The 16,266-nt window shown below is 45.3% G+C and overlaps 1 protein-coding gene across 1 annotated transcript in view; it reads left to right on the top strand.

Annotated features, from left to right (window-relative positions):
* The window catches only part of RASGRP2 (RAS guanyl releasing protein 2), a 1,719,722-nt gene that overhangs the window by 1,663,944 nt on the left and 39,512 nt on the right, over window positions 1–16,266 (top strand). The window contains exon 16 of the mRNA XM_077457736.1: window positions 11,187–11,253. Within this exon, the coding sequence (XP_077313862.1) occupies window positions 11,187–11,245 (59 nt within the window). The 3' untranslated portion in view covers window positions 11,246–11,253. The remainder of the gene's footprint in view (window positions 1–11,186; window positions 11,254–16,266) is intronic.

The following is a 16,266-nucleotide window of genomic DNA, read 5'->3' as shown; positions in this document are numbered from 1 at the left end:
ACTTAAGCTGGGCAGCAGGCACAGGCACAAACACTTCAAGATGGGCAGCAGGCACGGGTACTTCAAGCTGGGCAGCAGGCACTTCAAGCTGGGCAGCAGGCATGGGCACTTTAAGTTGGGCAGCAGGCCAGGGCACATCAAGCTGGCATTTCCTGTGCATCCGTTATTAGAACAGGTGATCTATGCAGATTGGGATCATCCTGACAGGATATATTTACCTCCAAAAAGGTTTCCCCTCCTGTATCCTACTGAGGAGAAATTCAAGAAGAAATGGGGTACACCTCTGGTGGATGCCGCCATTTCTTCAGTAAATAAAAATTTGACCTGCTCGGTGGATAGCGCCCAGGTATTTAAGGATCCGGCCGATAAAAAGCTAGAAACTTTGCTAAAGGCCTCCTTTTCAGTAGCTGGTTCAGCTGTTCAGCCAGCGATATTGGCATCTGCCAGTCCTTAAAGGATCGAGTTAAAAAATTGGTCAGGAACCTACCTTGTCAAGGAGAAGCTTTGCAGTGGACGCATTAAAAGATGCAATCCAACAGATATCTCGTTGTGCACTTCTGTCCGTACATATGCGCAAGGTCTTGTGGCTAAAAATCTGGTCGGCCGAGACACCATGCAAAAAGCTTCTTGCAGCTTTTCATGGTGAACGCCTGTCTGGCGAGGATCTTGATAAGTATATACAAAAGATCTCAGGTTGGAAAAGCATGTTGCTCCCTGTTAATGGGAAGAATAAGCGACCCTCCTTTAAGATTGCCTGTGCTCCAGGACCTAGTTCTTCTTCTTCCAATTGGTATCGACGGCCTCAGCAGTCCAGTTTAAAAAAAAACACAGGGTCAGAAAAAACACTGGACTCAAAGGTCAAACAAGCCCAGTTCTAAGTCTACCCTGTGAAGGGGCGCCCCCGCTCTTACGGGTGGGGGGAAGACTTTGGCTGTTTTTGGATGCTTGGAAAAAACAGGTTCAGGACAAGTGGGTCATTTCCATCATAACATCAGGTTACAAGATAGAGTTTCGGGAGTTCCCTCCAACTCGGTTCTTGAGCTCAAGGGTTCCGGCAGAACCAGAGAAAAGGAAATGTCTGCTCCTGGCCTTAGAGCATCTGCAAAAGCAGGGAGTAATCATCGAGGTCCCGCACGGGGAAAGGTTCAAAGGGTTTTACTCAAACCTGTTCACCGTACCGAAACCGAATTGGGAGGTAAGGCCCATTTTGAACCTCAAATCTCTCAATCTGTTTCTAAGTGTTCAAAGTTTCCGTATGGAATCAGCTTGCTCAGTGGTAAACTCCCTAAAGAAAGGGGATTACTTAGCATCCATAGATATCAAGGATGCATACCTTCATGTGCCCATCTCCATGCCACATCAACGGTTTCTCCGTTTCGCGGTAGAAGGGCGAAAATTTTCTTGTTCAAAAATTTTATTGACAACAAGCAAAAGATACAAATGGTACAATCACTGTTACAGTCTTTTACAGGAGACAGACATTGGTAGCAGAGCTTTCGTATAAGGAGATAGGGGAGGATAAAGGTTATATGTGCTAATACATATAGATTATTTCGCGATTTGGCATTCAATAGGAGCAAATATCAAAAAACAGTGGCAATGCTGGTATCATAGGACTATAGGCTCAGATTATAACGGGGCAGCCAATGAGAAGAGAGACTCTGCCCGAGCAAGCTGGGCAACAGTAACGGGAATGTAGAAAGGAATAAGTGCTACATCATCAACAAAGTTTAACGAGTGGGAAAAAGGGTGTGAAAAATAGAAGTCAAGAAAGAAGAGGGGGGGAGAGGGAACAGAAAAAGAAAGGAGAGAGAGAAATAGCGAGAAAAGATGGAAAGGAAAGTGGGGCAAAAAGGGGGAGTAAGTTCTGGCCAGGTGGTCCTCCGGTGCCTAGGGGGCTGAAAACACCCCACCCCCCAGGTCCTAAAAGAAAATATCAAAGAAAAGAAAAAAAAAATCGTAAAATCACAAAATCATGGCTCCAGGAGGCGTTTATCAAAGTCTTTGGGAAAGTAGTGATCAGACCACGGGCGCCAAATTTTAAGGTGTTGAGGAATTTTGTCTAAAATTGTAGCCTCAATTTTACTATGAATCATGGCCTGGGTAACTCTGCATTTGACTTCCGCTATATGCAACAGTGGAGTCTTCCAGGCCTTCGCAATGGTCTGCTTGGCGGCCGTAGTAAGTTGAGTAAGGAGACGCAATTGTGCTCTAGACAAATTATGAGGAGGAAGATTAAGTAAAGCAAGGGCCGGGTCAGGAATAAGGGTAGTATTAAGTAAGACAGAGGCCATTTGAAATATGGTTCCCCAGAAATGTGCTACTACTGGGCATGTCCACCATATATGGAGGTGCGTACCCCTTGAATCACAACCACGAAAACAGTTCGGGGAATAGGCTGGGGTGTATCGAGCGATCCTAGTCGGGACCAGGTACCACCTCATGAGAACTTTATAGCTGGCCTCCAGTGCAATCACATTCTGTGATGCTATTTTAGTTGTTGCCCATATCCCTGCCCAATCGTCTGCATCCAAGTTAAGGGACAGGTCCGTAGACCAGGCCGAGGCGTATGATGGAGGTGAGGAAGGAAGGGATGTGAGGTGAGCATAAAGGATGGAGATGGTACCTGGGGCATGTGGGTCGGAGTCACATATGTTCTCGAAAATAGAGAGATTTTTTGAGACTCTGTGGGAACCCAAGAGTGTACGAATAAAGTGGGTGATTTGAATGTATCGGTAGTATTTCCGTGGGGGGATGTTCAACTGTGACTGGAGGACTGAGAAGGGTTTGACAGTACCGTTGGAGATGAAATCACTAATATATGCCAGACCGGCCTGAGACCACGCCTGGAAAGAGGCCGGCTGGGAAAAGGCTGGGTAAAAGAGCGGTTGGCCAAATAGGGAGAGTAAAGGCGAATGTGGAGAAAGCAGTTTAAACGGTTTACTCAGCTTGTCCCAGATTTTAAGGGAGTGCTGGGTGAAAGGGTTAGATAAGGGGCCTCGGGCTGAAGCAGGGAGCCACAGAAGATTAGCGATAGAGACGGGATGGATATCTATGGCCTCCAGTACGACCCAAAGGGGAATCTCAGTCTTTGCGTGATAGAGAGTTAGTTGTGCAAGTTGAGCGGCATGGTAGTACTGAAGGAAGTTGGGAACTCCCAGGCCCCCATTAAGTTTACTGTGGAGCAGGGTAGGTCTGGAGATGCGTGGGGACTTAGAATCCCAGATATATTTATATACCCTGCTCTGGATCACTCTATGGAAGTAGGGCGGAACGGAGACCGGGAGAACCCTATATAAGTAAAGCAGTTTAGGCAGTAGGGACATTTTCACAGCCGCGATGCGACCAAGCCAGGATACGTGGAGGGGTAGCCAAACATTAAGTAGGGAGGACAAGTGTTTCAGCATTGGGATATAGTTAGAATGAAACAGTTGAGTGGGGTCACTGGTTAATTTAATTCCTAAGTAGGGGATCGAGGAAGAGGACCATTGGAAAGGGAAGTTCATCTGTATAAGTTTAAGGTCGGTCATTGAAAGGGACACATTAAGGGCTTTGGATTTCGCTTGGTTAACTTCCAGACCTGAGATCTTAGCGAACTTAGATAGGAGTTGTAGGAGGTTGGGCAGAGAGATGTGTGGGGAAGTGATGAATAGTAAGGCGTCATCGGCAAAGAGGCAAAGTTTATGGGAAGTGGAGGCTATGTCCAGACCATGAATATTAGGGTTCGATCTAATTAGGGCCGCAAGGGGTTCGATTACTAGGGCAAATAATAGTGGGGATAAGGGACAGCCCTGCCTCGTACCCCTACGAATGGGGAAGTATTCTGAGCTGAAACCAGAATATTTTATAAATGCTTGTGGGTGAGCGTATAATGAGTCAACCCAATGCAAGAAGTTGGGGCCAAAGCCCCAACGTCCTAATATATAGTGAAGATAGGGCCAAGAGACTGTGTCAAAGGCTTTCCTGATATCGAGGGATAAGAGATGCATGGGAATCTTACGGGATTTCGCTATGTGCTGTAGAAGGACAACTCGGCGGACGTTATCGCTGGCCTGACGACTGGGAATAAAGCCCACCTGGTCTTTGTGGATCAAGTGACCTATTATTGGATTGAGTCTCAAGGCAAGGACTTTAGCTAGGATTTTCACATCCACATTTAAAAGGGAAATGGGTCTATAATTAGACCAGAGGGTGTGATCAGTGCTGGGTTTGGGGATCATAGTAATGATGGCAGTCAACGTGTCGCGACCGAGGGATTGTTGTTTTAGTAAGGAGTTAAACGAGTTGGTAAGAAGTGGGGCTAGGGTGGTTGCAAACTTTTTATAATATAAGCCGGGAAGGCTGTCTGGACCAGGGCGCTTGTGGGGTTTGAGTATTTTAATAGCTCCGAGTACCTCATCGACCGAGATTGGTTTGTCGATAGACTCTCGACTGGCGTCAGGCAGTTTAGGTATGGGCATGTCCCGAAATAGTGCATCTGCCTCCTGGGAGGGAAAAGGTCCCTGTTCCTTATATAAATCGGCGAGATGCTTACGAAATTCAGAAAGGACTCTAACAGGGTTACTGGTGTGGATGCCATTAGCCAGTCGAAGCCTAACCGGAGCGTAGTTATGATCCGGTCGCCTGAGGCGGAGTGCCAAGAAGGTATCTGGTTTATTGGCCTTGGTATAGATCTTGTGGCAAGACCGGCGGATAGACTTTTCCGCAGATTCGGCCAGAAGAAGGTCCAGTTCCAGCCTGATTTTCTCCAGCAACCGTTTATTAGTACTAGAGGGGGATACCTGAAATTGTAAAAACTGGTGGTGAAAGTCAGATTCCAACTGTCGGAGCCTGGCTTTCTTCTCCCGTTTAAGGTGGGTAGCAACAGAAATACAAGTACCCCTGACTACTGGTTTGTGGGCTTCCCAAAGTAGGGTCGACGAGACGTCGGGTATGGAGTTATGTGAGAGATAGTCGTTAAGGGCCGATTGGATGTCTAGACAGTAGGACTGATTTGTTAGGAGGGCCTCATTCATGCACCAAGTTTTGGTGTCAGAGCGGGGTATTAATGAAGAGATCGTAGTGATCACAGCACAGTGGTACGACCATGTAATGGAGTGTATAATGGAATGTAACAGGATTGGGGAGGATGCGATTGGGACAAGGATGTGGTCAATTCTAGAAAAGGAGTCGTGCGGGTGGGAATAGTAGGTGTAATTTTTCTTCCGCGGGTTACATTCTCTCCATGTGTCCAACAAGGAATATTGGTGTAGTAGGCTACGTAATTGTGAGGAGGGGGAATAATGACCCGGGGAGTAGGGTGACCTGTCGAGATGCGGGTGGAGTATCAAATTAGAATCACCGCACATAATTAAGGTACCTTTAACATGGGACTTAATTACCCTCAGTAGATGGGAGAAAAAGGGGATCGGATTAACATTAGGGGCATAATAGGAGACAAATGTTGTTTCCACTTTTTGTAGCAAGCCTGTTAGAATAATGTACCGGCCTGCAGGATCTTTAATTTCTGTGGTAACTGTGAAGGGTAGGGAGTGGTGGAAGGCCAGTAGAACACCTCTTTGTTTAGATTCAGCAGAGGCAGTATAAACTAAAGGGTACCGAGAACCAAAAAATGTAGGGGTGTTCCGAGCAGAAAAATGGGTCTCCTGGAGGGCGACAACATCAGCCTTCAGGGAAGCAAAGGTGCGGAAGGCCTTGACCCTCTTATTCGGGGAGTTAAGTCCCTTAACATTAAGGGAGAGTATGTTTAGGGGGGCCATCCGGATGTACATGGGGGACCATTAAAGAGTGAATGGAAGGGCAGAGGGACCACCTGACCAGAAAAGGAGAGTGGGGAGAGAGAGAGAAAGAGAGGATAGGGACAGAGAGTGGGATGAAGGGAAAGAAAGTGTGGTGTAATGAGCGTAGGGCACCTCATTGAAGTTGAGAACTGGAAAGTGCAGCTGGTATTGCCCAACTAAATAGCGCACCCTCTCTGTGGCCCACCAAAAAACGGCCCAAGAGAGAGGGTACCCTAAGGTAGGGGAGCAGTGACAACTCCCCGCTGCTAAAGGATCTAACATTTAAAACATTACAATAATCATGAAAACAACAGGCTGAGTAAGCATAACACGAAACCATAAACAATAACGAGAAGGCATAGAGCCCCCTTGAATGGGCTCAACATAATTAACCTTTGGGCTGATGCAGGGACAGTGGGGAAGGCGGGGGGGGGAGAAAGGGGGAGGATAGGAAAGAGGGGATGCTGAGGAAAGGATGGAAATAGATGAAAGATAAGATAAAAGAAAAAGAAGAAACAAAGGATAAAGGAGAAGAAAAAAAAAAGTAACCTGGGGGATAGGGGCTGAGAGGGAAGGAATAGGGGGAAGGGGAAAAAAGGAAGAGGGGAGGACAGCAGCCCAAAAAACTTATATGGAGGAGTAAGCAGCATAAGCTACAAAGCAGTAAACAGACAGTTGAGCACCCAAGGGGGAAGTAATGCGAGAGTAGTAAAAAGGGTACAAACGGTTGGGAAGGAAGGGTGACCCAAAGCAGAGAGAAGGGGGGAAAGGAAACAATCCCAACCCCCCACCCCTCACACCCCCCCTCCCCAATGTACACACCACATAAAAAGAAAAACAATAAGGGTGAGCGGCCGGTTCAGAAAAAGAAGAAAAAAAAAAGGAAGAAAAATGTACATACATGACTGAACCCTGCCAGCAGCTCCATATGGAGCACGTAAGTCCCAGGGGACGTCTCAATGTGATCTGGTTGCGTACAGTTCAGCAGGATTAGCTGGGACCCAACATGATGGTACAAAAGCAGTGAGGAAAAAAATAAAAAATAAAAAGTGAAAAGAAAAAGATAAAAAATTCAAAGATTCAAAATTAAAAATTAGAGCCAAAGATTTAAAAATTAAAAATTAAAACATTAAAAGATAAAAAACAAGAACAAAAAGAAAAACAAAAAACAGAAAGCAAGAAAGCAAGGGCAAACAGAATAACTAGGAGCTTGAGGATGTTTGAGTGGTAGAACCATCGTTGCAAGACTACTGTGGAGTCCTGTAAAACAGGGACACAGTGGGGGTACTCCGAGAGTACCGAAGGGCGACATTTTCAATTTGTCGCATCGCCATTCAGTTTAGTCATGGCTCCTCGGGTCTTCACAAAAATTCTGGCCCCTGTATTGGTGGTCCTAAGATCCCAGGAAATTGTGGTGGTAGGATATCTGGACGTTCTTCTTTTGAAGGATCAATCTCATCCTGTCTTGGTCCAAAACATCTTAAAGACCATACAAATTTTGCAACACCTAGGCTGGATTCTGAATATAAACAAATCAAACCTTCACCCCACTCAAGTATTAACGTACTTGGGCCTAAACTTGGACACTATCCAAGAAAAGGTGTTTCTGCCTCCTGTAAGGATCAACTCCATAGTGGAACTCGTCCGGAGGATGAAATGAGAGGAAAAACCATCTGTTTCGCCTTTGTATGAGGCTATTGGGCAAAATGGTTGCGTTTTTCATCGCAGTTCCTTATGCTCAATTCCACTCCAGGTTGTTCCAGAGCAACATTTTAAAGGCCTGAAACAAAACCACTCTAACTTTGGATCTTCCTATGGTCCTGTCCCAACAGACTCTACGGAGCCTAACTTGGTGGTCAAAAACCAGCAATTTAAAGGTCGGAAAGTCCTTTCCACTAGTGGCCTGGAAAGTTGTGACGCCAGCCGTCTGGGCTGGGGAGGAGTTCTGGGGGAAGCGTCCGTCCAAGGACAGTGGTCTCAAGCAGAGAGGGCCTTGCCCATCAATCTCTTGGAGATTCGGGCAGCCCGGCTAGCTCTGCATTCCTGGATGACCAAGCTGCAGGGTTTCCCAGTCCGGGTTAAAACCGACAATTCCACAGTGGTCGCTTATATCAACCACCAAGGAGGCACCAGGATCGTAGCAGCTCAGGAGGTGGATCACATATTAAGATAGGCAGAGAGGCATGTGCCGTTTCTGTAGGCGGTATTCATATCAGGGGTAGAGAACTGGAAGGCAGACTATTTAAGTCGCCAAAAGTTGTTGCCAGGGGAATGGTCCCTTCATCCCGAAGTGTTTCTCCAGATTTGTCAGCATTGGGGGACCCCAGATGTGGATCTTCTAGCATCCAGGTTCAATGCCAAGCTGGACAGATTTGTGTCCAGAACCAACGATCCTCTTGCAGTCGGGACAGACGCATTGGTAACTCCTTGGCACTTCCCTGCTGTATGCCTTTCCTCCAATCCAGATCCTGCCGTATCTGCTGCGCAGGATACAAGAGGAACTAAGACCAGTGATTCTGGTGGCCCCAGCCTGGCCCAGAAGTTCCTGGTACACGGAGATCGTGAAATTGGCAGTAGGGGACCCATTGCGCCTTCCGTTATGCCCAGATCTATTGTCCCAAGGACCAATATTCCATCCTGCTTTACAGTCACTGAATTTGACGGCCTGGCTATTAAAGCCAGGGTGTTAAAGGACCGCAGGGTTAGAGGTGCAGCCTTGTCCACTTTGATAAATGCTAGGAAACTGGTTTCCAGGGCCATTTACTACAGGGTTTGGAAATCATACATTTTCTGGTGCAAAGGGAAAGGTTGGAACCCTCGTAAGTATACAATTGGAAAGATCCTTGCTTTCCTTCAAGCAGGGGTACGCTTAAGATTGGCCTTGGGCACAATTAAAGGTCAGATTTCGACCTTATCTGTTTTTTTCCAGAGACCGCTTGCAGCCCATTCCTTGGTGCGTAGCTATGTTAAGGGAGTGACGCACCTATGACCACCGGTTAAGCCCCCCTTATGCCCCTGGGACTTGAATTCGGTACCATCAGTCCTTCAGTATCTTCCCTTTAAGCCTATTAAGCAGATTCCTCTGGTCCTATTGACCAGGAAATTAGTCTTCTTGGTGGCCATAACTTTGGCCAGAAGAGTGTCGGAGCTAACCACCCTTTCATGCAGTGAGCTTTACTTGATTCTGCACCAGGACAGGGCAATCTTGCGCCCTCGTCTTGAGTTTTTGCCAAAGGTAGTTTCCAATTTTCTTTTGAATCAGGATCATCTGCCCTCCATTTTTCCAAATCCAGGGTCTAAGGAAGAAAAGTTACTCCACTCGCTGGATGTAGTAAGGGCTACTAAGGTCTAATTAAGGGCGTCAGCCCCTTTCAGGAAAACTGACTCTCTCTTTATTCTGCCTGAGGGTCCTAAGAAAGGACAGGCAGCTATGACTTCAGCTATCATTCAGGCATATGAGTTGAGGCATAGGATTCCACCGAGAGCCATGGGCTCCTTGAGGGTAGGGACCAATGTGAGTGTGTAATGTACAGGGATAGGGACAATTGTAGACACTCAGGTTGAACTGGATGGACTGGTGTCTTTATTCAACCTTTCTAACTATGAAACTATGAGAGACCTGAAAGCACATTCCACTATGGGAGGGGTTATATGGAAGGAACCTTCTTGCTATTGGTTGCCATTGTCCAAGCACTTAGAGGTAGCGTATAACCCAGATAGTCATGAATAACTGCTCTGTGTCCCGTGATGTATTCAATGAAAAGGATTTTACAAGTAAGCTGTATTTAACAATCCGTTTTTTGCCTTTTTGAAAGAAAATCCTTAGAAACAGTAAAGTTATTGTAAAGATTTGAAAAAATAAAATAACAAACATGTCATACTAGCCTACTTTGTGCAAGGGTTTTGCACAGAGCGGCCCGATCATCCTTTTCTGGGGTCCCCCCCTCAACGCTCCTGGCTCTTCTCTTCTTGAGCGCTTCCTCGGAGAGCCACTTTCCATAGGGGAACTTGTGCTGGTGCACTCCCGAGTCCTGCTGCATCTATTGACACCGACAGCAGGATTTTGCCTCACCCCCGACTCCCACATCATTGTATTTGAATACCCACTGCTATCAATCTATCCAATGAGGATCCGAGACAGTGGCTGGAGCTGCTGTGCTCATCCCTGTCACTGGAATGATTGGGCTCAGGTAATAAAAGGGGGGGGGGGGATCTGGGGGGATGCTACAGCACAGTAGGTTTTTCAACTTAAGGAAAAACTTTGAGGGTTTACAACTCCTTTAACCACTTGCCGACCGCCTCACGCCGATATACATTGACAGAAGGGCCCGTACATGCAAACAAACGTACCTGTACATGGCCCTTTAAGAGGCGGCCAGCGGGCTCGCTCGGCAAGCTCTGTGGGTCGGGTCACAGGTCCCACGGACTCAATCGATGTGGGGATAACTGTGATCACCTCACTGAGAGGAAGAACTGGGAGATGCTAATGTAAACAAGCATCTCCCCATTCTGCCTAGTGACAGTGTCACTGATCTCTGCTCCCTGTGATCGGTAGCAGAGATCAGTGACACTGTCACATGTAGCCACGCCCCCCACAGTTAGAAACACTCCCCAGGGCACACTTAACCCATACACTGTCCCTATTGGTTAACCCCTTCACTGCCAGTGCCATTTACACAGGAATCAGTGCATTTATATAGCACTGATTGCTGTATAAATGACAGTGGTCCCAAAAAATGTGTAAAAAATGTCCGATGTGTCCACCATAATGTTGCAGTCATGATAAAAATCGCTGATCGCCATTACTAGTAAATAAATAAAAATGCCATAAAACTATCCCCTATTTTGTAAACGCTATAACTTTTGAGCAAACCAATCAATAAATGCTTATTGAGATTTTTTTGCAAAATGTAAAAAATAAGCATTTTTTTTTAAATTTATGCTTTTTTTGTTTATAGCGCAAAAAATAAAAACTGCAGGGGTGATCAAATACCACAAAAAGAAAGCTCTATTTGTTGGAAAAAAAGGACGTGAATTTTGTTTGGGAGCCACATCGCATGACCCCGCAATTGTCAGTTAAAGCGATGCAGTGCCGAATCGCAAAAAGGGGGTAAATTCTTCTGGGGTTGAAGTGGTTAAGGGGTGTATTTACAAAGCAGTGAATATGACTTTTATCAGAAATTCTGTAATGATTGATTAATCACTGTAATTTTAAAATACATGTACCTGAAAGATTCACCTGCAATGATGGTTGCTGAGTGCCTGGCCCACTACCTTTATAAATATGCCAATAAGTGTCAGCACTGTAACTTTTAGGTTTCCTTTATTTTTTTAAAAAAGCTTAAACTTTATTATTTGTACAGTTTGTTAACTGAGGCTGTTTTTAAAATATATTGTTTTTTTTAGAAGTAAAAGAAGAGGATCTGCAGGTGGAGGATGATGGCGTGTTTGATGACCACTTATAACTAGCATGGTGAGTAATAAGACTGATAAAATCAGTACCATTTTTTTTTTTTTTTGTTCTTCATATAACTCTGAAAGCATATTAGAATAGTAAATTATTACAGGTAGATAAAAAATGCAGTATATGCATTAAGATATAATTACTTTAGTAATGTTGAAGTCCATTTTATATTATAAAAAAAAAATACAATGTTCTTCTTTCACCTTCGCACACTGTCCTGGATATTTTTGGGCTGAAACTCCAACAGTTTAGCGAAACCTCCTCAGAATTCAGGGCACCCAAACTTAGAGGTTGCATACACAATTCCTTTAAATGTCACACTTGGGGAATGCCTTACAGAGTAAATAAACCCTGATGGGTTGTACTTCCTCTTTGTTCCCCTGCAAACCCTGCAAAGTAAAAGCATAATTGGCTAACATGCATCGCATACTAGCCCATTATGTGCCACTTACCTGCAAACGAAGCCCACGGTGTCCCCATCCATCTTCTGCCCTCCTTCTTTCGGGGCCGCGGACATCACTCCGTGTGATGTCACTCCCGTGCACCTGTTAGTCACGGCACATACGAGTGATGTAAAGGGCATGGAGGTCTGTTTCTTCACAGAGCGTGTGCCGATGACATAATTGGCGCAGTGTACAGGAAATACCTCCTAAACGGCGCACGTTTAGGAGATATTTCCACTATCTATAGGTAATCCCTATAGGCTTACCTATAGGTAAAACTTACAAATGTGGGTTTACAACCACTTTAAAAGAGAGGTAAAGGATTTTTTCCCCCATTCATATGTATCTAGGTGGAGGCAGCATCGGTCCGATGCTGCATCTGTCCCCCCCGTCACCTCTACATCTAGAACCAAACGATCAAACACCACCTATCACTCGGTTTTCAGAGATCCATGAGCAGAGAGCTGTAAACTGTCTGTCACAGTTTTCTGCTTTTCTCCCTTATTGGAGTACTGAGCTGTGGACGGGGTGGAGCAATTGTCTCAGGCTCTCAGCAGCTCACTTAGAGGCTGAGACGGGTGTCAGTCTAGGCACCTGGCAGATCCAGACTCCATGGTTGGGATGACGCAATCCCTGGCCTGAAATCGGTGACATCAGCAGAGAGTGGACTTCACCCTGCTCTCTGCCAACAACGAATTGCACTCCTGTGATTCATAGAAGTACAGCCAAACTAGCTTTGGCTGGACTTCCCCTTTAAGGCTGGATTCACACTATTGCAATATCAGACATCGTATGTGATTCGCATTGCATTGCTGTGCAGATCACACGCAATGTCTGTGCGATGCAAATTCAGCCATACAGATTGTATAGCTGAATTTGTATCACATTGGGACCCTTTTTTTGGTCCACACTGGAATCGGATCGCATGGGTTTTCACACCCATTTGATCCACTTGTTGCATCATTTAGCAGTTTGCACTGCAATCCAATCTGGGGGTGTCATCAACTTTGTATTGACACCTGCATCGGTCTGCATAGGGCAGTGTGAACTACCTGCCAGAGACATGCGATGCAGGAACCCGCACTGGAATTGCGCTGGTTAACGTATCGCAATAGTGTGAACTTAGCCTAAAGCTGTTCATGGTGATGCAGAACATTACAATTCTTACAGTCTTAGTGACAGTGTATATTTCACAGTGGTTCTTTTTTCTTTTTTACAATTATCTTGGTTTACATACTTCAGTATTATCACTGACATATGATCACCACTTTTTTTTTGTTTTGTTTTTTGCACTATAAACAAAAAATATCTATCTATCTTTCTATCTATCTATATAATTTTTATTTATTTTTTAATTTATGCTATAAAACATACAATAAAAAGTTTTAAAAATTCATTTCTTCAAAAATGTATACCAATATGTATTCTGTTATATATATATATATATATATATATATATATATATATATATATATAGGGCCTGGGTATACAATGAAGATGACATTGGAATAAAGTCACATGTCAGTAAAAAAACTCTTGGTGTTAGTGAGCTAAATTAAACCCCATCATTTGTGTGAGAGGGGTAAAGTAAATACCATCATTGGTGTCATTGTTAGTCAAGAGTATCCCCCATCATTGGTGTCCACAGGGGTCAAGTCCCCCCCGCAAACATATATATAAATAATAGATAGATACATATAGATATTATTTTTATTTATTTTTTTACGTAAGCTTTTTTCGTTTCAAATTTTTTATTGTGAATAACACAAAAATAAGGAATACAAACAGAAGTATTCAAGACCGCGAGCGCGGCACATAACGTTGGTTACAAAAAGAAAGAACATGTTGTATATATCGCTGTGTTTATATAACGCTAAGCACTTTACTAGCGCACTTTACATTGGAACAAGGGAACACACCGGTGCATTCGATATGAGGACAGCCAGTTAGGAGGGGGAGAGCCCCCAACCATCATCAACCCAGAACATAAAACCAACGTGGTAGGGACAGAAGAGAATGCAGGGTAAACGGGATATTCATCCGAAGGACCTTGTTCATGGCACAGAGAATACAGTTAGACAGATTGTAGCCATAAGCTAGGAAGAGGTAAAGGAGGGGAAGGCACAGTAGGAGGAAAGGAGCGAGCTAGAGAGAAGGGGACGGAGAGGAAGAGGCAGAGGCAGTGTCGGCAGGACCGCACAGGGCCCCAGGGGACCATTAAGCATTTAGGGTTCAGGGTGGACTGAATTTATGGTACAAGGAGGCTTGTGTCAAAATCTGGGGGGAGGAAGTTATCCACCCAAGGGGTCCAAATTCGAGAATGGTGAGGGACATGATTCAGTAATGTTGCCTCAATCTTGCTATGAATCATGGCTTGGGTTACCCTATTTTTAGTTTCAGTTATATGTAGGTGCGGGGTTTTCCAGGCTTTGGCAATGGTCTGCTTTGCAGCTGTAGTCAGCTGAAGAAGAAGGCGGATTTGGGCTTTGGTATAGTCTCCTTGTACATGGTTTAAAAGTGCAAGGACTGGGTCAGGAGCCAGGGTATCGTGGAGTAGTGTGGAAGCTATTTGAAACACTGCTAGCCAGAATCGTTTCACTATCGGGCATGTCCACCATATGTGGGCATGTGTACCCCTCTCTCCACAGCCTCGGAAGCACGCCGGCGAGTAAGTTGGCAAAAATTTGGAGATCCTAGCAGGGACCAGATACCATCGCATAAGCACTTTATAATTAGCCTCCAGAGCCACTATATTTTGGGTGGATGATTTGGTATTGGCCCATATTTGGGACCAGTCCTCCTCATCAAGAGTCAGTTGCAAGTCCTTGGACCACTGCGCAGCATAGAGAGGAAGGGTGGACGGGAGGGTGGTTAGGTGGGTATAGATGGTTGAAATGATACCCGGTGCATGGGGGTCCGAGGAGCATAACTTTTCAAAGAAAGACAAACTTACGAGAGAGGAGCAAGAACCAATCGTTGTCCTGACGAAATGGGCTATTTGAAGATACCGGAAGGTTTCAGTTGGGGGTAATCCAGTCTGAGCTTGAAGAACTGAGAAGGGTTTAAGAGAGGTATTAGAGACGAGATCGAGTATTCTGCAAAGGCCAGCTTGGGACCAATGGCAAAAAGACCCAGGTTCCGTAAAAGCCGGGTAGAATAGGGGGTGGCCAAAAAAAGATAGTAGAGGGGACCAGCCTGTAGGGGCCATGCAATCTGTCCCATAGCTTCAATGAGTGACTAGTGATTGGATTAGTTATGGGGCCACGAGCTGAAGGCGGAATCCATAATACGTTAGATATTAGTAGGGGATATAGTTCGATCGCCTCCAGATTGACCCATATGGGGACTTCGCTGGTCGCGTGGAATAGGGTGAGCTGAGCCAACTGGGCAGCTTGATAGTATCGAATAAAGTTTGGTATACCAAGACCACCCCTGCTTCTGTCCCAGAGAAGAATAGATCTCGGAACCCTGGGCTTAATTGGACCCCATATATACTTGAATACCTGAGACTGTACAATACGGTGAAAGTAGGATGGGACTGGGATTGGGAGAACTCGGTATAGGTAAAGGAGTTTAGGCAGAAGAGTCATTTTGACAGCCGCTATTCTACCAAACCAGGATACACAAAGGGATTTCCAGGATTCTAACAGGGAAGTTAGATGTGAAAGCATAGGAAGATAATTAGCCCGAAAGAGAGTAGTGGGGTCACCAGTCAATTTTATACCTAGGTATGGAAGTGCGGAAGTGGACCAGAGAAAGGGGAAGCTGCTTTGTATGTGGGCCAATTCTTGGGGCGGGAGAGATACATTCAGGGCTCTAGATTTCTGCTGATTAACTTCCAGACCCGAAATAGTTGCGAATTTATCTAAAATGGGGATAAGGTTCGGAAGCGTTGTTCGAGGAGAGGTCACAAAAAGGAGCGCATCATCAGCAAACAGGCATATCTTATGGGAAGTAGAGGCTATTTCCAGTCCTTTTATGTCTGGGGAGGCTCTAATTAAAGCGGCGAGGGGTTCAATGGTCAAAGCAAAGATAAGGGGAGAAAGGGGGCAGCCCTGCCTAGTTCCTCTTTCTATAGAAAAAGCATCCGAGCGGAAACCTGAGTATTTTATATAGGCTTGTGGTTGGTTGTAGAGGGAATTCACCCATTGTAAAAAGTGAGGGCCAAAACCCCAACCTTTAAGGATATAATTCAGGTAGGGCCAAGACACCGTGTCGAAAGCCTTTTTTATATCAAGAGAAAGCAGGTGCATAGGGATTTTGCGGGACCTGGCTATGTGTTGAAGCAAGACAACCCGTCTAATGTTGTCACTGGCTTGACGCCGGGGCATGAAGCCTACTTGATCCTTATTAATCAATCTGCCGATCAAAGGATTAGGACGAAGGGCTAAAACTTTGGCTAGAAGTTTAATGTCCAGGTTTAGTAGGGAGATGGGTCTGAAATTAGAACACAGGGAGTTATCGGTGTTGGGTTTGGGTATCATGGCTATTATAGCCGTCAGAGTGTCACGGCCAAATGTCTGATTTTGCAGCAGGGCGTTGAAGGATTTACAGAGAAGAGAATGTCAGGTCACCTAGA

Source organism: Lithobates pipiens, unplaced genomic scaffold, assembly GCF_037356315.1.
Source record: "Lithobates pipiens isolate NorthernLeopardFrog02 unplaced genomic scaffold, aLitPip1_a1.2 Scaffold_10, whole genome shotgun sequence".
NCBI lineage: Eukaryota > Metazoa > Chordata > Amphibia > Anura > Ranidae > Lithobates > Lithobates pipiens.
This window is presented reverse-complemented; position numbering and strand designations above follow the sequence as displayed.